General features: G+C 39.5%; 1 protein-coding gene across 7 annotated transcripts in view; it reads right to left on the reverse strand.

Moving 5' to 3' along the window:
- PRPSAP2 (phosphoribosyl pyrophosphate synthetase associated protein 2) overlaps positions 1–26,631 on the reverse strand; it is a 70,575-nt gene that overhangs the window by 27,479 nt on the left and 16,465 nt on the right. For all 7 annotated transcript variants that reach the window (XM_064279371.1, XM_064279372.1, XM_064279370.1 and 4 more), the window contains 3 exons: positions 21,280–21,452; positions 19,872–19,987; positions 15,798–15,853 (listed from right to left, as the gene is read on the reverse strand). In XM_064279371.1, the coding sequence (XP_064135441.1) occupies positions 15,798–15,853; positions 19,872–19,987; positions 21,280–21,452 (345 nt within the window). The remainder of the gene's footprint in view (positions 1–15,797; positions 15,854–19,871; positions 19,988–21,279; positions 21,453–26,631) is intronic.

Here is a 26,631-nt window from a genome sequence, read left to right on the forward strand (position 1 = left end):
ACTGTGTATACACGCCTCAGCAGGGCCTCCCCACTGCCTACACAGGCCTCAGGCATGGTCTCCCTACTGCTTTTACACACCTCAGCAGGGCCTCCTCACTGATTGTACGTGCCTCAACAGGGCCTCCTCGCTGCTTGTACAGGCCTCAGGCAGGGTCTCCTCATTGCTTGTACATGCCTTAGCAGGGCCTCTTCACTTCTTGTACCTACCTCAGCAGGGTCTCCTCACTGCTTGTACACACCTCAACAGACCCTCCTCACTGTTTATACACGCCTCAGCAGGGCCTCCTCACTGCTTGTACAGGCCTCAGCAGGGCTTCCTCACTGCCTGTACAGGCCTCAGGCAGGGTCTCCTCACTGCCTGTACACGCCTCAGGCAGGGCCTCCTCACTGCCTGTACACGCCTCAGGCAGGGCCACCTCACTGCCTGTACACGTCTCAGGCAGGGCCTCCTCACTGCCTGTACACGTCTCAGGCAGGGCCTCCTCACTGCCTGTACACGCCTCAGGCAGGGCCTCCTCACTGCCTGTACACGCCTCAGGTAGGGCATCCTCACTGCTTGTACACAGCTCAGGCAGGGCGTCCTCACTGTTTGTACATGTCTCGGGCAGGGACCTGGACACTCTGCACGTGTCTTGCCCCAGACTAGCTTCTGAGGCTGAAACTGAGTCTTACCCTTTCATCTATCTTCAGCACCTAACACAGAGCAAATGTTAAAGTGCTTAAGATCCAATGTGCTCTCACAATTCTTTGTTTCTGAATACCAAAAATCTCAAACAAGTTCCTAACTGACAGGTCACAAGAAGAGCTAAAAACAAGGGCTCTGGTCATCAACTAGAGAGTAAACTGAGTCCTATCTGCACTATCTGTACTAAACACAGCCAAGGCATTTTAGTGACATATTAAGGGCAGGACACTCAGAACACTAAAGATTACAGCCCTGGACACCCTAAGGGGCAGTTCTACTCTGTCCCGTAGGGTCACGGTAAGTCAGAACCAACTCGATGGCAACAGGTCAGGGTCAGAGAAAGAAGTGCCAGTGGATGGCTGGTGTCAGAACTCAGCTGGGCAGCTGAAAGTGGGTATCTGTTATATCCTCCTGGTTGGGAAGAAAATAGTGGGATTCTGAGATTTTGCCACGACACAGCTGGCATGTGAAGACTGATTTATTCTCCTCCTCACAACTTCCTAAGAGGTCTGTATGGCATAATCTGATACAAAAAGGTGTATCTCTCTGTGTGTGTACCTGTATTTAGGGAAAAGAAGAAAAATCATACCCAGAATATTTGAATGAAAATTGCTAAATATCCCAAGATTTAAGATGTAGTATTGCCATACTTTAAATTCATCCTTAAAAAAAATTCAAAACCATTTTTTAAAAATTCTTAGAGAAAGAATTTTCAGGCAAATCAAATCCAACAACAGAGTCTTCACTAGCTTCTGTCCCATTCTAACTTAACTGATTAAAAAAAAGTTTTGTTTTTTTTTTTAGATACAGACTAATTCCTCCTTCAAATTTGTGACTGGCTTTGCAACAAGATTTTTATCAAAGAAATGACGTCTTTTCTACCTTCTAAGGAAGTCTTTTCCATCTGTAATACATACAGGTTTGCCAATTCCTAGAATAAGGCCATTTCAGAACCTGTACAAAAACACTTTCAAGATAAATAAAATCAGTACCTACACAGGTGTTAATTTCTGGATACTTAATATTAACTTAATCATGTAACTTGAATTTCCACCTTATTCCAAAAAAAACTAAGATAGCTCCTGTATGTTACATCATTTTATGTATTACTAGTCACCAAGGGATTCCAAATCAATTCAATCTTGCTCCTGATTGTACAATGATAAGGGTTAATTTACATCATGAGTCAAAAGGAACAAGATACAGGATCTCAACTACTACTGCCTAAGCACAACTGAAAACTACATCTTTTGACTCCCAGTTTAGCAATCTTTCTGCACCCCAGGCTGTCTTTTAAATTAACTACAAGAGTTTTCTAAGGTTAGCTGACAAATGAAAAACTCTGAGGAAGCTAGAAATGGTCAGATCAAAACTGACATACCACTAAGCCAGAAAGTGCCATCTCATGCTCTACCCAGAGATGAACGTGCAAATCAGAAAATCAGAATAAAAGAAAATCACCAACAGATAGTAGGAAGAGGCAAATAGCCACAGAATTCTTGCTCACCATATCTTAAAAGCTAAGACCAAAATCTCGAGTTTTAACTTTGTAATTAAATTTTTTACCTCGTCTCTATAAAATGAAGCCTCTTATAGGAATCATCAGCATCCATGTCCACCCTAAAACACCCATGGTCTACTTGGAGGGGTCCCTGGGTGGTGTAAATGGTTAATGTGCTCAGCTGCAAACTGAAAGGCTGGTGGTTTGAGTCCATCTAAAAGCACCTCAGAAGAAAGGGCTGGCAATCTACTTTTGAAAAATCAGCCACTGAAAATCTATGGAACACAGTTCTACTCTAACATATATGAAGTTGACTCCATGGCAATGGATTTTTTTTTTTTTTTTAGCCTATATGGACTCAACTACAGACACTGTGAAAAAAGAAGCTGAACCCTTCATTCCGATCTATCTAACTCACCTACTAGGCAAACAGCATACTCTGACAGTTTGCAATCACATCTGCCTGGGTCACCACTGCATCCCCAATGGCTGGCACATATCTGCCACGAAGCAGCACTCAAATACTTATTGACTGAAGAATGAGTCAACGGGCAAAGGCAACACCCAGACCCCATAATCACTGGTGTGGAAAACATTCTACAAAGTAATTAGTTGTGCCACTGTCTTCGAGTAAACAACATATAGCTAAATCACACTGGACAAGTTTCTTCATCTCCTTGGGTCTGTTTCTTTAAGAGAAAGCAAATGCTGACCTCTTAGGTTGAGAAGATCAACTATGAAAATGAAGGGAAACCTATGACACTAAATATTAGCTTCCTAAGGGCATCTTCCTAGGCCTCATCATGCCTAGGACGACAGGTCTTCCTCAATAAATAACTGAATGAATGAATGAAAAACATCACTGTAGACTAACAAATGCCAAAGAAACTGAGCAAAAGACTACCACAATGATAAAAAACTATCAATCATCCATCCATCTCGTGAACACGTGGGTGTTAGATGTAAACCGAGGACTCTAGAAGTTACCAGAAGTCTATCCAGATGGGAAAGTCAAAAGAAAATTCACCCTATTCTTCTGGTATTTAGTGGGGAAAAGTTATCCAAATACATTGCTGCCACTTCTGCTTCAGGTATGATGGAGCAAAAGTTGTTATACATAAAACAAACAGAAGAAGGCTCTGAAAGGTGGAGTGTGAAGAACAGGAAAAAAAAAATGAATAGAGACAAAGGACATATGGGACATCCACAAGCATATCAACATACACATCATAGTAGTTCCAGAAGGAAAAAAGAGAAGGAAGCAGAAAAATATTTGAAGAAATAATGGTTTAAACCATCTCAAATTTGATGAAGACATAAAATCTAAACATCCAAGAAGCTCAATGAACTCCAAACATTATAAACTCAAAAGAGATCTACACTGATCATAAAAAGACCAGACTTAATGGTCTGACTGAGACTAGAAGGACCCCGGCGGTCATAGTCCCCAAACCTTCTGTTGGCCCAGGACAGGAACCATTCCCGAAGCCAACTCGTTAGACATGAATTGGACTGGACAATGGGTTGGAGAGGGATGTTGGTGAGGAGTGAGCTTCTTGGATCAGGTGGACACTTGAGACTATGTTGGCGTCTCCTGCCTGGAGGGGAGATGAGAGGGTAGAGGGGATTAGAAGCTGGTGAAATGGACACGAAAAGAGAGAGTGGAAGGAGGGAGTGGGCTGTCTCATTACGGGGAGAGTAACTGGGAGAGTGTAGCAAGGTGTATATGGGTTTTTGTGTGAGAGACTGACTTGATTTGTAAACTTTCACTTAAAGCACAATAAAAAATATAAAATTAAAAAAAGATATCTACACTGAGATACTTTGTAATCAAACTGTTGGAAGGTAAGGACAAAGAGAAAATCTTGAAAGCAGTAAGAGAAAAGTGATCTGTCATGCACAAGGGATCTTCAATAAGATCAAGTGTGTAGGGAACACAGCTTCTGCTAAGGGTGGTGGAAAAATCTGAGAATGGTTAACAGTGATGGTTGAACAATACAATGAACATATTTAACACATCACTGAACTTTACAGGTGAAGACTATTGAAATGGGAGACTTTTTTTTTAACATTTTACTGTGTTTTTGGTGAATGTTTACACAGGAAACTAGGTTATCATTTATTTTTTTATAAATATTATTCAGTGACATTGGTTACATTTTTTACAATGTATCAGCATTATTGTTATTTCCATTTTGGTTGTTCTGTTTCCATTAATCTAGCTTTCCCATCCTCCCCGGCCTTCTCATCTTTGGTCTAGGGTAAATGTTAACCATTTAGTTTCATCTAGATGATTATTTTGAGGAGCACAGTACTCATGGGCGATATTATTTATTTTATAAGCCAATCTGTCACTTGGCTGAAAGGTGACCTCTGGGAGTAGTTTGAGTTCCCAGTTTAAAAAGTATTTTGGGGTGATAGTCCTGGGGGTTCATCTAGTCTCCATCAGTCTAGTAAGTCTGGCCTTTTTTATGGAATTTGAGTTTTGTTCTACATTTTTCTCCCATTCAATCCAGGACCACCTATTGAGTTCCTGGTGAGAATGGTCAGTAGTGATAGCCAGACATCATCTAGTTCTTCTGGTCTCAAAGTAGGTGATGTCGCTGTTCATTGGGACTATTGGTTCCGTAGACTAGTTTCTTCTTTGAGCCTTTGGTTTCCTTCTTTCTCTTTAGCTCCAAACGAGTAGAGACCAACAGCTATATCTTAGACAATTGTTCGCAAGCTTTTAAGACCCCAGACGCTACTCACCAAAGTAGCACATAGAACACTATCTTCATGGACTATCTTATGCCAATTGACTGAGCTGCCCCATGAGACTATGGTCTCATGCCCTCAAATCCAGTCGATCAATCCCATGAGGTGTTTGGTTGTATCTAGAAAGTATCCATAACCATGAAATGGCAAATGTTTTGTAACCTGTATATTTACCACAATAAAAAAGAGACCAGCGTGGGGGGGATTAAGTGTGATTTCTTATCAGAAACCATGGAGGTCGGAGGACAATGGGATAATATAGTCAAAGTAATGGAAAAAAAAATGACAACCAAGAATTCTATACCCAGCAAAACTATCATTAAAAAAATTAAGATATTTCCAGGTAAATAAAAACTGAGAATTTTTCACTAACAGATCAGCCCTACGAGAAATACCAAAAGGAGTCCTTTAGGCAGAAATGAAAGATACTAGACAGTAACTCAAATCCACAAGACATAAAGAGCAATAGTAAGACAACTACTCAAGTAAATATGAAATCCCGTATTACTGTGCTTCAGTTTATAACTCTTTTTGTTTCCTGTATGATTTACAAGAAAAATGCATAAAATAACAATTATAATCTTATGTTAACAGGCATGCAATGTGTAAAGATGTAACCTGTGATAGTAAGAACATAAAAAGGAGGGACGAGCTGGATAGGATCAGAGTTAATGTATGCTACTGCAGCTAAATTAGTGTCAGCTCAAATTCCAAAAACCCATTGCCATCAAGTCGATTCTGACTCATAGAGACCCTATACACAGTTTCCAAGGCTGTAACTTTTCACAGAAGTAGACTGCCACATCTTTCTCCTGAGGGGCAGATGGTGGGTTTGTGTTGCCTACATTTTGGGTTAACAGCTAAACACTAAACCACTGTGCCACCAGGGTTCCTAATCAATTCAAATTTGGTTTAAATTTAGGATGTTAACTGTAATCCCCATGGTAATCACTAAGAAAATAACTACAAAATATACAGAAAGGAAAATGAAGAGGAAGCACTAGGAAAAAATCAAACACAAAAAAAGAAGGCAGTACTGTAGAAACTGAGGAACAAAAAAAGATATAAGACATACAGAAATAAATAACAAGACGGAAAAAGTTATCAGTAATCACATTAAATGTAAATGATTAAAATTCATCAATAAGAGACTGGCAGACTGCATTAAAAGAAAGATATGATCCAAGTATATGCTGCTTACAAGACACTCACAAGACCCTAAGACCAAAAAAAAAAAAGTGAAGGGATAGAAAAAGATATTCCATGCAAATAGTAACCAAAAAAAGACCTAGCGGCTATACTAATGTCAGACAAAATAGATTTTAAGTTAAAAATTATCAAAGCAGACAAGCAAGGATATTACATGGTGATAAAAGGTTCAATGTCTCAAGATAAAAAAAATTATAAACACACATGCACCAAAACAACAGAGTTCCAAAATAATATGAAGCAAACATTGATAGAGTTGAAGAGAAAAATAATAATTCTCTAATAATAGATGTTGACTTCAACACCTCACTTTCAAATAGATAGAACATTTTGACAGAAAACCAATAAAGAAAAAGAAGACTTAAACAATGTTATAAAACTAGACCTAAGACCTAACACAACTGTTGGTAGGATGGTCTGCCACCACCTCAGTGTCTCCCAACCAAGCTGCCTAGGCAGAGGCCTTGGGACCGGAACATTCTCTGATAAGAGAGGCTGGGAATTGGGTATCTCTCTCTCAGTTACTTCTCCATATCAGGGAAGCCTCCCTCCCTATTCTAGGTACACAGCAACTTTCTCTGTCCTCCACAGGCACTGCATGGTACCTGGCCAATCCAACTTCTAAGTCTATTCACAGTGGGGACGAAATGGGGTTTCTCTCACTTGCAGCACAAGAGGGGTGCAAGCATAACACCTGCCCTGCACGGGCCACGGGAGGCGACTTGCTGGCCATGGGAGACCGGCGCCCACAACTAAAGCTGACCTTGTTCTGTCTCTTCTCTATGTGAGTGAATCATTGTTCCATGCATTGCTGGTGTGTGACTTGTGTCTTCTGTTGGTGATCCTGAACACTGGCATAACAAGAACACTGCAGATTACACGTTTTTTTCAAGCGCACATGGAACGGTCTCTAGGACAGACCATATGTTAGGTCATAAAACAACTATCAAAAAATTTTAGGATTGGAATCATAAAAAATATCTTCTCTGACCACAATCAAATGAAATTGGAAATCAGTAACAGTAGGAAAACTGGCCACCACTTGTCTGTCAGTTTGTCATACTGTGGTGGCTTGTGAGTTGCTCTGATGCTAAAACTATGCCACTGGTATTTCAAATACCAGCAAGGTCACCCATGGTGGACAGGTTTCAGCAGAACTTTCAGACTAAGACAGACTAGGAAAAAAGATACGGTGATGTACTTTCAAAAAAAAAATTAGCTAGTGAAAAACCTATGGGTAGTAGTGGAACACTGATATACTACTGGAAAATGCGCCCCTCACAACCTTTCTTGCCAAAAGTGAAGAGGACCTGAAACACTGATGAAGATCAAAGACTACAGCTGTCAGGTATGGATTACAATTCAATATGAAAAAACAAAAATCCTCACAACTGGGCCAGTGAGCAACATCATAATAAATGGAAAAAATGAAGTTGTCAAAGATTTCACTCTACTTGGATCCATGATCAACACCCACGGAAGCAGCAGTCAAGAAATCAAATGATGCACTTCAGTGGACAAATCAGCAACAAAAGACCTCTTTAAATAAAGTGTTAAAACACAAAGATGTCACTTTAAAGACTAAGGTGCGCCTGACCCATGCCATGGTATTTTCAATCACCTCATATGCATGCGAAAGCTGGACAATGAATATGGAAGACTGAAGAAGAGTTGATGCATTCGAATTATGGTGTTGGCAAAGAATATTGAATATACCATGGACTGCCAGAACAATGTACAAATCTGTCTTGGAAGAAGTACAGTCAGAATGCTCCTTAGAAGCGAGGATGGTGAGACTTCATCTCACTTTGGACATGTTATCAGGAGACAGCAGTCCCTGGAGAAGGACACCCTCAATGAGACAGACTGACACAGTGGCTACAACAATAAGCTCAAACATAGCAACGACTGCGAGGATAGCACAGGACCTGACCATGTTTCATCCTGTTGTACAAAGGGTCGCTCGCTATGAGTTGGAACCGACTTGATGGCACCTAACGACAACAGGAAAACTGGAAAATTCAAATACGTGGAAATTAAACAACACACTCTTAAACAAGCAACGAATCAAAGAAGAAATCACAAGGGAAATTAGAAAACACACTAAGACAAATGAAAAGGAAAACGCAACATATGAAAACTTATGGGATGCAGCAAAAGCAGTGCTCAAAGGTAAACGTATAGCTGTAAACTATCTTCGGACCTTAACTAGAAAAGAGCAAATGCAGTCCAAAGATAGAAGGAAGGAAATAATAAAGCTTAGAGAAGAGATAAACAAAATAGAGAAAAGGAAAACAACAGAGAAAATCAATGATACCAAAAATTGGTTCTTTGAAAACATCACCAAAATTGATTGACATGTCTTTAGCTAGAATTACCAAGACAAAAAGAGAGAAGACATAAATAACCATTCAGAAATGAAAATGGGGATGTGACTACCGACCTAAAAAAAAAAGGATAACCAAACTCATTACCATCAAGTCAACTGCAACTCATAGCAACCCCACGTGTTACAGCAGAATTGCTCTATAGGGTTTCTATGGCTGTAATCTTTACAGAAGTAGATCGCTACCCTTTTCTTCTGTGGTGCCCTGGCTGGGTTCAAATTGCCAACCTTTACGCTAGTAGTCGAGCACAAACCATTTGTGTCACCCACGGACTTTCTATCAACCTTACAGAAATTAAAATGATTATAAGAGAATACTATGAACAATTACCCACAAACTACATAATCTAGATGAAATGGCCACAACAGACAGATCCTGACAGGTGGGAGAAAAACATGGAACAGAACTCAAATTCTACTCCTAGGTAAAAAAAAGTAGAAACACACAAATTACCAAAACTGACTCAAGAGGAAACAGAAAATCCAAACAGATCTAAAATAAAGAAATTGAATCAGTAATCAAAAATCTCCCAACAAAGAAGTCAAGGACCAAATGGTGTCATTGGCAAATTCTGCCAAATACTTAAAATTCAATACTACTCCTACTCAAACTTTTCTTTAAAAAAAAAAAGAAGAAGAGGAGGGAGCACTTTTTAACATATTTCGTGAGGCCAGCATTACCCTGGTGCCAAAGCCAGACAAAGATACTACAAGAGAAGAAAACTACAGGCCAGTATCTCCTATTTAAACATAAAAATCCTTGCAATAAAATAAACTAAAAATCCTTGTAATAAAATGCTTGCAAAATGAATCCAACAGCACATAAAAAGGATTATACACCATGATCAACTGTGATTTATCCCAGAAAAGCAACAGTAGTTCACCGTAAGAAAATCAATGTAAGACATCCTATTAATAGACGACAGGAAAAAAAAACACCAAGAACATCTCAACAGACTCAAAAAAGCACGTGACAAAACTCAACACCTTTTCATGATAAAAACACTTAGCAAACTAGGAGTAGAAATAAACTTTCTCAACATGATAAAGAGCATTAACCAAAAACCCACAGCTAACATCGTATTCAATGGTGAAAGACTGAAAGCTTCACTCCAACATCAGGAACAAGACAAGGACACTCACTTTCTTCTCTGCTGTTTGACACTGGAACAGAACTTCTAGCCAAAGCAATTAGCCAAGAAAAGTACATAAAAGGCATACAAACTGGAAAGAAAGAAGTAAAACTATTTCTATTCACATATGACATGAGCCTATATATACAACTAGAGGAAAAAAAAAAAAAAACACAGAATCCACAAGAACGCAACTAGAGCTAATAAGAGGACTCAGCAAAGTGGCAGGTACAAGATCAACACACAAAAATCAGTTGTGTTACATCGGCAATGAAGGATCTGAGAAGGAAATTAAAACATAAAAAAAAAATTCCATTTACAATAACATCTAAAAGAATAAAATATCTAGGAATAAATCTAACCAGGCAGCTGAAAGACTTACAGACTGAAACTAAAAACACTGCTGAAAAAAAGTAAAGAAGATTTAAATACAAGGAAAGACATCCCATGTTCACGAATTAGAATATTTAATATTGTTGTGATACAATGCAAAACAATCTACAGCTTGAACACAATCCCTATCAAAATTCCAACAGCCGTCTTGGAAGAAGTGGAAAAGCTGATCCTCAAATTCATACAGAACTGCAAGGAGCCCAGAACAGCTAAAACAACTGTAACGGTTTGGTGGTAGCATAAAGATAGATGTATAGATCAATGGAATAGAATTGCGGGTTCAGCAATAAGCCTATAAGTACATGAAAAGATGCTCAAGGTCATTAGTCTTCAAGGAAATGCAAATCAAATCCTCGAGTTAGATACCTCTTCATACCCACTAGGACGGCTATTATCAGAAAAACAGAAACTAACAAGGGTAGGGGAGAATGTGGAGAAACTGGAACCCTCATCCACTGCTTATCCAAATGTAAAACTGGTGTCGCTGCTTCAATTTGACAGTTCTTTAAAAAGTTAAGCACAGGATTACGATATGACCCAGCGATTCCACTCCTAGAAACATACTAAGGCTAACAGCCTACATGAGCCACCACCGCCTCACCTACCTGGAGACCAGAGGAACTAGACGTGCCTGGCTACTGCTACCAACCATTCTGATCAGGGTGCCACAACAGATAGACTCCGACAACAGAACGGGAGAAAAACACAGAGCAGAACCCAAGTTCTTAAAAGTTCTCTCCCTGAGATTACTGCCCTGAGATACTCTTTAAACCTTGAACTGCAACTATCCTGAAGTCACCTTTTAATGAAATAACAGATTGGTACACAAAATAAAGGTTATTACTGTGAGTACAGTGCTTCATTAAAACACCATCTATATGAGCAACTAATGCCACATAACAATGTATGTATAAATTTTTGTATGAGAAATTAACTTGAGCTGTAAACTTTCACCTCAAGTACAATAAAAAAAAAAAAAGGTCAGCAGATCAAATGCCTCCCTCAGAAGAAAAGCCTGGCAACCTCCTTCAGAAAATCAGCTATTATGGGGGGAAAAAAAAAAACACCATCTATATGAGATCAAAAAGTTAACAATTAAGCTAAAGCAAAAATGAGAAAATAAGAGGACAAGGAAACTGTAGTACTAGAAACAGAACAATAAAAACGGAATTAAAGAAAATGCTGACACATTATGAAAAACGTAACTACAGTGAAACCTGTGAAAGCCAGAATTCTACAGGACTGCCTTGTTTTTCCAGGTCTTGCAAGTTTTGACCTTTGACACGGTGCAGTCTTACCACTTTTCTATCACTTGGTTTACTGGAAAATATTTGTGTTTTCCTTCTCTGACAGGTTCCTGTCTTACACAGGTTCCAGCTTCTGCAGGTTTTACCGTAATGTCAATGAACAATTTGTGCAGAAACTGTCAGATGCGAACCTAAATTACTGTGTAAACTTTCACCAAAAACACAATAAAACATTATACACACAAAAAAAACCTGATACACGCTATGACATGCATGAACCTTAAAAATATTATGCTGAATGAAGTAAGTCAGACACAAAAGAGCAAATACTGTATGATTCCACTTACATGAACTATCTAGAATAGATAAATGATCAAAGACCAAAGTTTATTCATGGTTAGCGGGGGCGCGGGGACGGGCGGGGGGCAGGGGGCGGGGGCCGGGGGCCGGGGGCCGGGGGCCGGGGGCCGGGGGCCGGGGGCGGGGGCTGGGGCTGGGGCTGGGAGCCAAGGGGGAATACTGCTTAAGGGGCACTTAGTTTCCCATAAGGGTGATGAGAAAATCTGGAAGTGGAGAGTGGCAACTGCTGTACAACATGGTGACTGTAATTAATGTCACTGAATTATACACATAAAAATGGTTGTAATGGCAAATGTTTTGTTATATTTTACCAAAATAAAATTTAAAATAAAAAAAAAAAAAGATCTAACTCCTACATCACTTTACTTCCAACAACAGGAAAATTTAAACACTCTAGCATCCCTTTGCCTGAAGGACTATGAGAAACAAACCTTTCAAAAACTGCTGGTGAGAATGAAAGTACCACAGCCTTTCCAGAAAGAGATCAGGCAGTATCTGTTAAAATTAAAAACATTTCTACTCTTTGATCCAGCAATCACACTGTGGGTAACGTATCCCACAGAAATAAAGACACATCAAGAGACATACATACACGTAGCGTTGTTTACAGTGCAAAACCTGGCACAGAACAGATGCCCATCAGGGGAGAAACGGCTGAATAATTCACACAACCCCACTGTACACTCCTCTGTAGCCATTAAAAATTCATGAACTAGGGTCATACCAACTGGAATGGGGGTGGGGGGGCTGCTACAAGGTACTACTGGGTGAGAAAAGCAAGACTCAGAAAACTATTTATAGTATGCTATTTTTGTAAAATAATGGCCAAACACCCTACATGTGTGTATACAAATATATATTTGTATATGGCTGCATAAGCATGCAGTAAATAGGGCAGACCCAGATAAATAAGTCATCATCGAAGAAGAACAAAGTAGGACTCGCACTACCTGACCTTGGAACCTACTCTACACCTATGGTAGTCAAAACAGCCAGGTACTGGTACAATGACAGACACACTGACCAATGGGAACAGAACTGAGAACGCAGATGTAAATCCATCCACCTACTGTCACCTGATTTTTGACAAAGGTCCAAAGTCCATTAAATGGGGAAAAGGCAGTTTTTTTAGATAGTGCTGGCAAAACTGGATGTCCATCTGCAAAAAAAATGAAACAGGACCCATACCTCACACCATACACAAAAACGAATTCAAAATGAATTAAAGACCTAAATATAAACCCCAAAACTATAAGAATCATGGAAGGAAAAATAGGGTCAATGCCAGGAGTCCTAAATACGATATAAAATAGGATACAAACCCTTACTAACAATACACAAAAACACCAGAAGATAAACTAGATAACTGAGATCTTCTAAAGACTAAACGCTTATGCTCAGAAAAAGACTTCACCAAAAGAGTAAAAAGAGAACCTACAGACTGGGAAAAAAATTTTGGCTGTGAGATATCTCACAAAGGTCTAATCTCTAAAATCTACAGGAAAATCTAACACCTCTACAACTAAAAGACAATAATCCAATTAAAAAATGGGCAAAGGCTATGAAAAGACAATTTACCAAAGAAGACATTCAGGTTGCTAACAGACACATGAGGAAACGACCGTAATTGCTAGCCATCAGAGAAATACAAATCAAAACTACAGTGAGATACCGTCTCTCCCCAACGTTACTGATAGGAAGCAAGAAAAGAGAAAATTACAGATGTTGTAGAGGCCACAGGGAGATTGGGAGTCTTATGCACTGTTGGTGGGAATGCAAAATGGTACAACCATTCTAGAAAATGATATGGTACTTCCTTAAAAAGCCAGAAACAGAAATACCATATGATCTAGCAATCCCACTCCTAGGAATATATCCTAGAGAAATAAGAGCCGTCACATGAATAATATGCACACCCATGTTCACTGCAGCATTGTTCACAATAGCAAACAGATGGTAACAACCTAAGTGCCCATCAACAGAAGAATGGATAAACTACGGTATATACACACAATGGAATACCATGCAACGATGAAGAGTAATGACGACTCTCCGAAACATCTCACGACGTGGAAGAATCTGGAGGTCATCATGCTGAGTGAAATAAGTCAATCACAAAAGGACAAATACTGTATGAAACCACTCTTACAAAAACTCATGAAAACGTTTACACACAGAAAGAAACAATCTTTGATGGTTACAAGGGAGGGGAGTAGATGAAGTCAATAGTCTTTTACCTGTTACCCAAAAACCCTTGGTTTCCACCCCATTTGGAGCAAGGGAGAATGAAGAAAACCAAAGACACAAGGGAAAGATTAGTCCAAAGGACTAATGGACCATAACTACCACAGCCTCCACCAGACTGAGCCCAGCACAACTAGACAGTACAGCTACCACCACCAACTGCTCTGATAGGGATCACAATAAAGGGTCCTGGACAGAGTGGGAGAAAAATGCAGAACAAAACTCAAACTCACAAAAAAAAAGACCAGACTTACTGGTCTGACACAGACTGGAGAAACCTTAAGAGTATGACCCCCAGATTCCCTTTTAACGCAGTACTGAAGTCACTCCTGAAGTTGACCCTTCAGCCAAGATTAGACAGGTCCATAAAACAAAATGAGACTAAATGGGCACATCAGCCCACAGGCAAGGACAGAAAGGCAGGAGGGGACAGAAAACTGAATGAATGAGAATGGGGAACCCAAGGTCAAGAAGATGAGACTGCTGACACACCGCGGGGTTGGCAATCAAAGTCACAAAACAATAGTGTATTAACTGTTTAACGAGAAACTAATTTGCTCTGTAAACTTTCACCTAAAACACAATGAGAAAAAAAAAGGAAAGTAAGAAAACAAGGCAGAGATCATAACAGGTCATTAACACGTATGACAGGAACAGGGAGGGAAGGGAGAAGATGAGCAGAGAGACAGAGGCAGAAACAAAAAATGCTGCACTAAAAGGAATGTATATCACATATACATATGTATAAATTACTCAAGTATGCAGAAATTAATACTCCACTAAATTAAAATTAGTTCAGCCTTTGAACAAAGTTTTGAAAAGCTGTTTGAAATGTTCAATGTTCCAAAATGAGCCAAGGTCTACTAAAGCAAGATCAAACTGACCGTGTGGAACCCCAGATGCTGAGCTTCTGGAGGCGCGTGGCCAGCTGGGCCACACTGTGAGGCTTACTCAGGGAATGCACATTGGGGCTTTTATCACAAATGTCAACCTATTTTATTTAGTAAACTAACTTCTTTTTAGTGTACAATGTAAAGCTAGTTTTTTGTAGTGATTTTGAAATCAATGGCTTACTGTGCTCTGTTCTCAGCCTCTGGGCCCAATATAGGGGTGCCATTTGTTTTTCTTCATTATACAGGACTCAGCGGTGATCCAGTCAGCAAAGGGCTTCACTCACTTTCATTTTTAAAGGGCCTTTTTAGGAAAAAGCCTTTACTCTTACATTTGATTTTGTTCTTTCCCGCTCCAGTATAATGGCTTCTCCACAAAACATTGGAATATGAAATCCTCTCAGCCAAAATGCAATTTAAAGTATTATATTACTGACTAACCAGTTACACCAGGATACACACAACTAGCTCTACAGACTCTCTCAAGGCTGCCCAATACAGGCCTTAGGGTGCTTTGGTTTTGTTTCACACATACAAATGTTTAACACATGCAAAAAAGCATCCTCTTAGCTAAATACTATTCTGTTAATAAATTACTGAGATCTCTGAACAAAAGGCAGTAAACAAGTACAAAGTATATTCACTGGTATTTTAAATGCCAGATTTGAAGACCAACAACAAGGGTCCCCAACCTAAGAGTGAGGAAAGCACTAAACCAGTATTTCCTTACCTGGGATTCCCCAGGCCTACATGGTTTTGAGCAAGAAAAATGGCCAGCAATCATAGGCTGGAATTGAAAAAGAAAAGAAGAAAAAGCAGAAAATAAATCATTACTTAATATATGGAGTTGGTGGAACAAGTCTTTTAAAATATGCAGTCCATGAAAGAAAACTAAAAGGATACCGAGGAAACATCTAGATGGCCTGGTACTCAGCCAGGGATCCGATTCTTGGATGCAGACCCAAGGAGAGGTCATGAGCTCCTACCTACCTCTTGGCTGAGGCTGGAGACTTGGCCACAATCACTGCATTCCTGTAATCCGGGATCTGTGGCAAACAAGAGGTCAGAGGTTACTGCCACGGCGCTAAGAGGCTCTTCCCACCAACACCTGGCATGCAATAAAAACGAATACCTCAACGGACTAAAAAATGTCATCCAGTTACTTGCATGTTTTCCAAAATGTCCTCAGGAAGAGAAAAAGTTCAAAGTATATTTCTCTTTTGGAAAATGTAGAAACTTGTACCTAAGAAAAAATATTACTAAGGTGTGAGCCTCACAGACTTCTTTTAAGAAAAAAGTCGGCCTAATTGGTGATTAGCTTATATATATATACCAGTACATACTGAAAATGTGGCATAAAGAAGTTTCTAGAAGTCAACAGGAAGTCTCAAAAATCCCAATTACATATAATTTTCAGAGAGCCGGGATGATATCCACCCAACAACCAGAATCCAAGTTCACTGCCAAATTCCAAATTAATACGGTCCAAACAAATGACTATTTAACGCATCTCAGTCACAACACGTTGAAGAAATCTACTTGTTAAAGGACAATAAGTCCAGAGCTTATTTCATAAAGATATTAAAAGCCCTTAACAAAACAACTAAAATATCAGCTAGCTTTGGAGTCTTTTATTGTTGAAACTTTGATATAATCTGTGCTAGTTATGACAGTAATCAAAGACATATACAGTACTGACTTCTGACTTCTGAGAGCTTAGGAGAGAGAACTAATTTGTAGCTGAGCAGTGGGTGGTTGTTTTCAATTCCTTCTTGTCAATATTTTGAAATTATGTTCTTGAAATTTAACCATTTCATTAAAATCATACTGTTTCATTCAAATAAATTCCCACTGCTTTTTCTTCTTAAAAGTACGCCAGATTGACTTTGTCACATAGAGTCACTAGGAGTCAGAAGTGACTCGACGGCACACAATAACAACGATATTCAGGGAATAAGGTAGCAAAATATATTTTCATTTGCACACTTTCATTATTTTTGCTGGAAGTCTTTCTAAACTGGTTTACATACTTTGAAAAATCAATACAACTGAAGAGAAGCACCAAACCCAGCAAGAGAAGAAACAACATCCAAGGAAACAAGAGTCAGTAAGATAAATAAAAGGAGACTTTAAAAGACAGAACTCTTTAATAGAAACAAGCCTATCACATCTTAGGGGTTAAAACAGGACATCTTGTACATAAAGAACATGCTGTTACAAAAAAGAGTGAAGAAGGAATCTAAGAGGTGGTAGCTACTGTGGTCCAAATAAGAAACTCAAGGCTGGTGGGATATCAGAATGGACACAACTTAAGAACAAATCTGGGAGATCAAGTCAAAGATTCTTCCCAGAATGCAATATATAAGAATTCAAAACTCGAAATTTTTTTTTAATTTAAAAAGTTAAATAATAGAGAGACTAAATCCAAAATATCTAAAATCTAACAGTTTCCAAAGAAAAGAATGAAAGGAACAGAAGGGGAAAATGACAGAAAAAAATTTCCCAGAGAATGAAGAGGACCCCGTGAGAATATAGTTGAACAGAAAAAGGATCCACCCAGACATATCAGGCGAAGTTCCAGAACCACAAGCAAGAAGATAAAGCTCTATTTTAGGTTAGCAAAATTTTGCCCCCCCAAAAAAGCAAAAAAAAAAAAAACACATGAAAAGATGTTCAATTTCACTAGAAATCAGGAAATTGAAAATTCAAATGATGTACTATTGTTTTATCCATTAAATTGGCAAAAAAAAATTAATGTTGATAATAATATTAAGTATTAGTAAGGACATGGGGGTAGACGTACTACCACGTGTACTGCTAGTGGCAGCATAAATTAATACAATTCCTTCAGAAAGCAATTTCGCATTATCTATTAAAATATTTTCAGTTTTTTTTTATTAAAATATTAAAAATGCAGATACTCTTCATCAAGCAATTCTACTTCCTAGCCTGTATCTCAGAAAAAGGCTCGCACAAGTTCTTAGAAAGGCAAGTACAAAGATTTTCAACATGGCATACTTCAATAGAAATTACAACCTAGTGTCCAATCAAGACAGAAATCACCGAGGAGCCATACATCTGATAAGGGTTTAATAATATCCAGATTATATAAAGAACTCCTGCAACTTAACAACAAAAAGACAATTCAATCAAAAAATACGCAAAGGACCTGAAGAGACATTTCACCAAAAAAAAAAAAAAAACACACAAATGGTCAACAAGCCCACGAAAAGATGCTTGATGTGTCACTGGTCATTAGGGAGATGCAGTCAAAGTCACAGTGATGTGTCACTTCATCCTCACTAAGATGGCTACGCTTTAAAAAGAAAAAGAAGGAACACAGGTGTTGTCAATGATGTGAAGAAACTGGAATCCTCATCCACTGTGGGGGGACTGTAAAATGGTGCAGCCACTGTGGAAAACAGTTTCGAGATTTCTCAAAAAGTTACACATAGAATCAGCATATGATTCAGGAATTCTACTCCTAGGATGTATCCAAAAGAATTGAAAGCAGGACTTCAAACCAATTCGTTCCTGCTCAAATCCCTGCTGCGAATCTGTATTTCTAACAAGTTCCCTGCTGAGAATTTGCATTTCTAACAAGTTTCCAGGAAGTTACACATAAAAATCACCAGGGGATCTTATTAAAATGTACATTCTGACTCAGCATATCTGGTGGCAGAAATGCAAATTCTTGGCAGGGGTTCAAACCCGACTGAACCGGATAGTGGTGATAGTTGCATAACACATGGACGTATTACTATCACTGAAGTGTACACGTAAAAAAGGCTGAAGTGGTAAATGTTTTTTATATACATATTTTTCTAACCACAATAAAAAAAAATTAAATATGTCTGCTTATCAAGACTCCCAAAAGAAAGCTAAAAGACAAGTTACAGATACCGGAGAAATTAATACCAACAAATTTGAATAAAGAATTTTAAAAAGAATGCCTACAAACCAGTAAGAAACACAAAAACAAAACCACTGAAGACTAGACAAAAGGCATAAACCACCTACTCACAGAAGAGTTAACACACATGAACAGATGTTCAACTTCACTAGTCATCAGAGATACATTCATCAAAACCACAATGAAAAACCCTTTTATAGCCATTTAGCCGGCAGGAATGTAAAAAATCTGACAACAAAAGTCTGAGGCATATATGGACCCACAGGTCACAGGTTTCTGATATACTGCTGGTAAGAATGTAAATTGGTGTACATGTATGGGAAAAATAAAACCATACAACTTAGCACGTCCAGTCAAGTAAATAACCAAGATATACTTGTGTATGTACCACAGGAGACACAGGCCAGAGTGTCCACGGAAGCACGATTACACAGAAATAACCCATGTGGGGAAGGATGAAAACTGTGACATGTCTCAGCACTCAGTGGATGAACTGTGATGTACAACAGTACAGACGAATCTTAGTAATGTCACAGCAAGTGAAAAATAGGTTACACACAGTTTGATTCTTTTTTATAAAGTTAAAAATAAAAATTATACGTATGTATATATGTAATTCTGAATACCATATACAGATGAGATCAAACTACATGAAAAGAAACAGGGAAAGATGACAACTTTCAGGATGCTGGTTCTGTCAGGTGGGGAGAGGCGGGGGGGGTGGGAGAGAAAGGACCACGTGATAGATGGAAGTCACGATGAGGTTTCTGGCTTTCTTGTTGTTGGCTCATGGTGCTAACTACTATAAATGGGTAAATACAGAGACAGGGTGGCTAGATGGATAGATAAAAGAAAGTCAGGACCACACAGGACCAATAACGAGGAGTATTTGTCATAAGCGAAGGATCATGACTAATCCAATTCTAGGCACCTAAGGTCCAAAAGAAGAAAAAGCAATTTTAAAAACTTAGCATAATAATAAATTGCAGATTAAGAATTTAAAAATACACTGAATTACGATTATAAAGTACAACAGTACTTCGAGCAGAAAACATCAAGTTTTAAGCCTTTAGGGACAGTCCAAGGAAACAGAAAGGCACCTTTCAACTTTAGACAGATTGTTAAAATAAAAAAGTTTTGAGCTACCTCACCTCTTCTTGAATGTACTGTAACAAGAAGGGAGATGCTCTTAAATTATCAACAGGAATATTGAAGAACCCCTGAATTTCCTTCTGGTGTAAATCCATAGTAATGAGATGAGTCAGACCTTTGAAAATAAAGTAGACACAAGTATATAGTTTAATAACCACTGTACTGGATGAAGTTTAAAAAAAAAAAAAGTGCAGTACCACATAAAATAAAATACTAAACACAATAAATTACTATGAAAGGATTACTCTTTCGTCAAAAAAATTCATCACCCTTATTTCTCAGATTTTTTAGTACTATGACAAAATGCATGATTTTCATATCAATTTAAAATCTTGAAGTATCAAAGACAACGGTAATGAAGAAACGTCTCTGATAATTCTAGTAGACCTGATCGCATCTCCTTAATAAGCCACGGCAAGGCCCACTCCTAAGATATTAAGACAAACTGACGGCACAGGGTTTTTATTTTTTTAGGACACTGGCCTAGAAAGTGGAAAAAATGCAAAGCCTCACCCCCACTGCCTCTTTAGAGGACATTTGAAATGATCACCAGAAAAGTTCAATACGAAAAATTTTAAAAGGCAAAACCTGTCCAAAAGAGCAGGAAAGCGAGCCTGGTGGCCCAGGAGCAAGTCAAAAAGACATGGGCAAAGCCTTTCCAAAAGCCTTGGAGAGCCACCTTACTCCCTTAACCTGCCACAGTTTGCAATGTGGGCATACTTTCTCGGTTGCCACGGTTTGGGCTTTTCAAACTTTGTTTTTGCTTTCTCTGGCATACTGCATTAAGAAAATGTATTCTACAGTGTCTGTGTTAAAATGCAATGATACAGGGCCTTTTTATTCTTTTAGCCTTCTTTGCTCTGTCCAACTATTGATATATGCCTTCTTTAATCACACAAATGCACAAAAATACACCCATGCACACACAAGCACGCATGCTAACAACTAAGAAGGCTATTCAGAAACAAGGGGAAAATGCATAACACAAAATAACACACATGGTTTACGAAATACGCCTATTTGTCCTGGGTAAAAAAAAAATATATATATATATTTTTTTAACCTAAGGGAAAGCTAAAATAAAAAGTTGCTGTGTTAGCGTGGTAGGGTTCATGATGACGTCTTCTCCTTTCAAAATGACTTTAACATGATCATAACTAATCACTTAAATATAAGTTTTTTAAATAAAAAATTTAAGAGAGAAATAAGGCATTCTCATTTTCTTTGTGTTTTGGGGAACTGGGGACAGGAGAGATTTCTCTGCACTGTTTCCTCATTACATGCTGTGTTTAAAAGCTGCATCAGTATTTTTACTCTGCTCAGCATTTTAATTAAGACAATGCTTTAACGTTTCTAAAATAAAACTCCCAGGCCCCCAAATACTTTTCAAATATCTGCCACTCCTACCAGCTTTGCACATCATCGAAGCCAACAACTTGGAGACAATGGAGCCTCTCTTTCTCATCTTGCACTGCTTGCTGTAAGGGAAGTAGGGAATCACGCCGGTGATGCTTTTGGCACAAGAGGTCTTACAGGCATACACCATGATCAGGAGCTCCATGATGGTGGTATTCACATCCCTGGAACCCAAGACACAGAAAAACCCATCAATGAATATAAGTCAATTGGTAAAATTTCACTGCTACAATGAAGTGTCAGCCATGTGCTACACCTGCCTCTACTAAGACTTAAGCCTCAAGGGACCAAGAAGAAACCAATAAATTCCTCTCTTCTCAGGCCTCCACCAACTCCTCCCCACCTTCCCTCTCAGCTGGTGACTCTACGTCCTAAAAGTGACCAGTCAGACATCTTCCACAGGCTCCCTGTGCATTGCACCCTACAACTCTGCCCACCCTCACTTATCACTCAGAGATAAACAGTGTACTAGTGCCCACTCCTCCTGACTCCTGGAAAACACTGCTCCAGCAAGTCTCCCTCCCTTGCCTCCATCACTCCAGTGGGTCACACCCACCAGCCTATAAACATTGTTAGTTCTTGAATTATAAAACAAGTCATGACCACACTGTCTACCCTGTTCCTTTGAAGCCTTTGTATCACTATGCAAGAGAGTTGTCCACACTCCAGTTCATCTGCTCTCACTCTCTCCCAAACACATTCCAACGAAACCGTTGCCCCCACTACTCCACCAACGCTGTTATCAAGGTCATCAATGCCCTCCACGTGGCTAAATCCAACGGTCAATTCTCAGTACTCCTTTAGCAGCATTTGACACATCTGATTTCCCATCCTTCATACGCTCTATTCCCTTCAAGGCCTCCACTCTGTTCTCCTCCTGCCTTACCTGGTGCTCCTTCCGTTTGTTTTACTGGTTCTCTCCGCCCCGACCTCCTAATGTTGGAATGCCCCAAAACTCTTTCGGTTGTCTTCTTCTCCTTCTATCTCCCTTCACCCAATTTCAGAGCTTTACATCTATGCTGGCAATTCTCAAATTGCTATCTCCAGCCCAAGCTTCTCTTCTGCACTCCAGTCTGACAAATTCAACTTCTACTGGACATGTCTAATAAAAAACCAAACCCAGTGCCATGGAGTCGATTCCAACTCATAGCGACCCTATAGGACAGAGTAGAACTGCGCTGTAGAGTTTCCAAGGAGCGCCTGGCATATTCAAACTGCCGACCCTTTGGTTAGCAGCCGTGGCACTTAACCACTATGCCACCAGGGTTTCCTGAATGTCTAATAGACATTTCAAAATTTAACATACCCAAAAATAACCTCTTGCTCTTTCCCCCACCAAAACCCCACTTCACCATAAGACCTTTGTTATCACAGTTGATAGCAACACCATTCTTCCAGTTTACTCTGAAAAAAAATCTTAGAGCCATCCTTGCCTCCTCTCTCATCTAGAAAGTTTGCACGTCTCACCACTACACAAGGACCACCTTGGTCTGAAGCACTCTCACTTTTCAGCTAGATGGCTGTCACAGCCTCCTAACACAGCTCTTCTTGCTCCTCCAGGAGTTCCTCTCCTGCCTGTTCTCCACACAGCACCCAGCTTGACCTTCTTAAAGGGGAAGTCAGAACGTGTGCTCTCTGCTCAAAACCCTGAACCAGTCTTCCATTTTGCCCACAACAAATCCAAAGGCCTTACAGTGGCTCACAAGGTCCTTCACAATCTGGCCCCCCATCTACACTGCTCTCACCTCCTAGAAGTGCCTGCTTGTTTACACAGCTGAGAGGCCTAATAGTATGGCTGAGACCAACTGAGAAAGTTGTCCTACTTGAAAGCTGTCCTGCACTGAAGTAGGGAGAGCTCGAGAGAGCCTTCCAAACCTTGAATATGTGCTTCCTGATCCTGAGTTGTTCCTGGTACTTCCAAGTTGATCCTAATCCCGAACTGTAGCCTGTTACTTCCCTAGTGAACCACAGAGCTGTGAGTATGGTCTGTGAGTTCTGTGTGGACACTGCAACAAATTATTAAGCTCAGCAGAGAAGTAGAGTGTGCCATGCAGGGGAATAGCTGGTGTCAGAAATGGTGGAAAAGTTGGAGAGTCGAGGTATGTCTGACAGACCACCTCACAGGAACCAGCTTCGTGCTGATCCCGATTCTTATCCCTCATGAATCTAGACAAGTTCTGATGATAGGTTACAAAGATGTACCTGACAACAGCAAGTCTCAATGCTAACTGATTCGTGGCATTTCCTAACAAAGACCATGATGTTTGGGTTCTCTGCCACCTGGACAAGTCTGAGAAGCCCTGCACTGATACAAACCTACAGCACTAAAAAAAAAAATGAGGAATAATACAAACAGAGGTTTAAGTAGAAGAAACTACGAGGATCCTAGGTAGTTTCAACAGATGAGTTAAAAGCTGACAAAGACAAAAGGCAGAGGCAAAATGACATGAATGTTAAAAAGCAGAAATGAAAGGAGTTGAAAAAGGATTACAAAAGATAACCTCTTAAGTCCCAAATTCTAAGTCCAATGCCTAATCATCACCTTGGGCAAAACATGCAATCTCTGTGCATTTATCCTAATGGAATCACATTTTTTTAAATTGTGCTTTAAGTGAAAATTGACAAATTAAGTCACTCTCTCATACAGAAACTTATATACACCTTGCTGTGTACGCCTATCTGCTCTCTCCCAAATGACACAGCATACTCCTCCTCTCTACCCTGTATCACCTGTGTCCCTTCAACCAGCTCCTGTCCCCCTCTGCCTTCTCACCTCCAGACAGGTGCTGCCCACACAGTCTCATGCGTCTACTTGAGCCAAGAAGCTCACTCCTCACCAGTATCATATTCTGTATTATAGTCCAGTCTAATCCCTGTCTGAAGGGTTGGCTTTGGGAATGGTTCCTGTCTTAGGCTAAAACAAGGTCCTGAGGCCATCACCTCCAGGGTCCCTCTTATCTCAGTCAGACCATTAAGTCTGGTCTTTTTATGAGAATTTGAGGTCTGCATCCCAGTGTTCTGCTCCATCAGGGATTCTCTGTTGTGTTCCCTATTAGGGCAGTCATTCATGGTAGCCAGGCATCATCTAGCTCTTTTGGTCTCAGAATGATGTAGTCTCTGGTTTATGTGGCACTGTCTCTTGGGCTCATACAGACCTTGTGTCTTTGGTGTTCTTCATTCTCCATCGCTCCAGTGGGTTGAGAACAAATGATGCATCTTAGGTGGCCACTTGCTAGCTTCTAAGACCCCTGACACCACTCACCAAAGTGGGATGCAGAATCTTTTAATACATTTTCTTATGCCAGTTGACCTAGATGTCCCCTGAAACCATTGTCCCCAGATCCCGCCCCTGCCAGCCTGGCCTTCAAAGCCTTCGGTTTATTTAGGAAACTTTCTTGCTTTTGGTTTAGTCTAGTTGTGCTGACCTCTCCTGTATTGTGTGTTGTCTTTCCCTTCACCTAAAATAGTTCTTGTCTACTATTTATTGTTAGTGAATACCCCTCTCCCAACCTCCCCACCCTCATAACCATCAAAGAATATCTTCTTCAGTGTTTAAACTTTTCCTTGAGTTTTGAAAATAGTAGTCTCAGTTATTTGTCCTTCTGCAACTAATTTCACTCAGCCTAACAACTTCCAGATTCCTTCATATTATAAGATCTTTCACAGATTCATCATTGTTCTTAATCGTTGCCTAGTATCCTATTACATGAAATACCATAATTTATCCATTCATCTGTTGATGGGCACCTCGGTTGTTCCATTTTTTTGCTACTGTAAACAGTGCCGCAATGACATGAGTGTGCATATATCTGTTCATGTGAAGGCTCTTATTTCTCTAGGATATATTCCAAAGAGTGGGATTGCTGGATCTTATGGTAGTTCTACTTCTACATTGTTAAGGAAGCGCCAAATCCATTTCCAAAGTGGCTGTACCATTCTACATTCCTACCAGCAGTGTATAAATGTTTCAGCCTCTCCACAACCTCTCCAACACTTATTATTTTAGATTAATTTATTAATTTATTTTTTTTTTTGATTAATGCCAGCCTTGTTGGAGTGAGATGGTATCTCACTGTAGTTTTGATTCGCATTTCTCTAATGGCTAATGATCATAAGCATTTCCTCATACATCTGTTAGCCGCCTGAATGTCTTCTTTGGTGAAGTGCCTGTTCATATACTTTACCCATTTTTTGATACAGCTGTCTTTTTGTTCTTGAGTTTTTGCAATATCATGTAGATTTTAAAGATCAGATGCTGACTGGATTTGCCATAGTCAAAAACTTTTTCCTGTCTGTAGGCAGTCTCATTACTCTTTTGGCGAAGTCGCTGGATGAGCATAAACATTTGATTTTTAGGAGCTCCCAGTTACCTAGTTTCTCTTCCGGTGTTTGTGAATTTGTAATAACATTCTGTATACTGTTTATGCCATGTACTAGGGCTCCTAGGGTTGTCCCTATTTTTCCTTCCATGATCTTTATTGTGTTAGATTTTATATTTAGGTCTTTGATCCATTTTGAGTTTGTTTTTGTGCATAGTGTGAGGTATGGGTCTTGTTTCATTTTTGTGCAGATGGATATCCAGTTATGCCAGCACCACCTGTTAAAGAGACCGTCTTTGCCCCATTTAACAGACTTTGGGCTTTTGTCAAATATCAGCTGCTCATATATAGATGAATTTATGTCTGGATTCTCAATTCTGTTCCAATGGTCTATGTAACTGTTGTTGTACTAGTACCAGACTGTTTTGACTACTGTGGTGAGTTCTAAAATCAGGCAGTGTGAAGTCTCCCACTTTGTTCCTCCTTTTCAGTAATGCTTTATTTATCCGGGGCCTTTTCCCTCTCCATATGAAGTTAGTGATTTGTTTCTCCACCTCATTAAAAAATGCCATTGGAATTCGGATCGGGATTGCGTTGTATCTATAGGTCGCTCTGGGTAGAACAGACATTTTCACAATGTTGAGTCTTCCTATCTGTGAGCAAGATATGTTTTTCCACTTACGTAGGTCTCTTTTGGTTTCTTACAGTAGGGTCTTGTGGTTTTCTTTGTATAGGTCTTTTACATCTCTGGTTAGATTTACTCCTAAGTATTTTATCTTTTGGGGGGCTACCGTAAATGGTACTGATTTGGTGATTTCCTCTTAGACGTTCTCTTTGTTAGTGCAGAGGAATCCAACTGATTTTTGCATATCTTGTATCCTAATAAATTGCTGAACTCTTCTATTAGTTTCAGTAGTTTTCTTGAGGATTCTTTAGGGTTTTCTGTGCATAAAATCATGTTATCAACAAACATATACTTTTACTTTCTCCTTGTCAATTTGGATGCCCTTTATTTCATTTTCTA

Source organism: Loxodonta africana, chromosome 2 (genome assembly GCF_030014295.1).
Source record: "Loxodonta africana isolate mLoxAfr1 chromosome 2, mLoxAfr1.hap2, whole genome shotgun sequence".
NCBI lineage: Eukaryota > Metazoa > Chordata > Mammalia > Proboscidea > Elephantidae > Loxodonta > Loxodonta africana.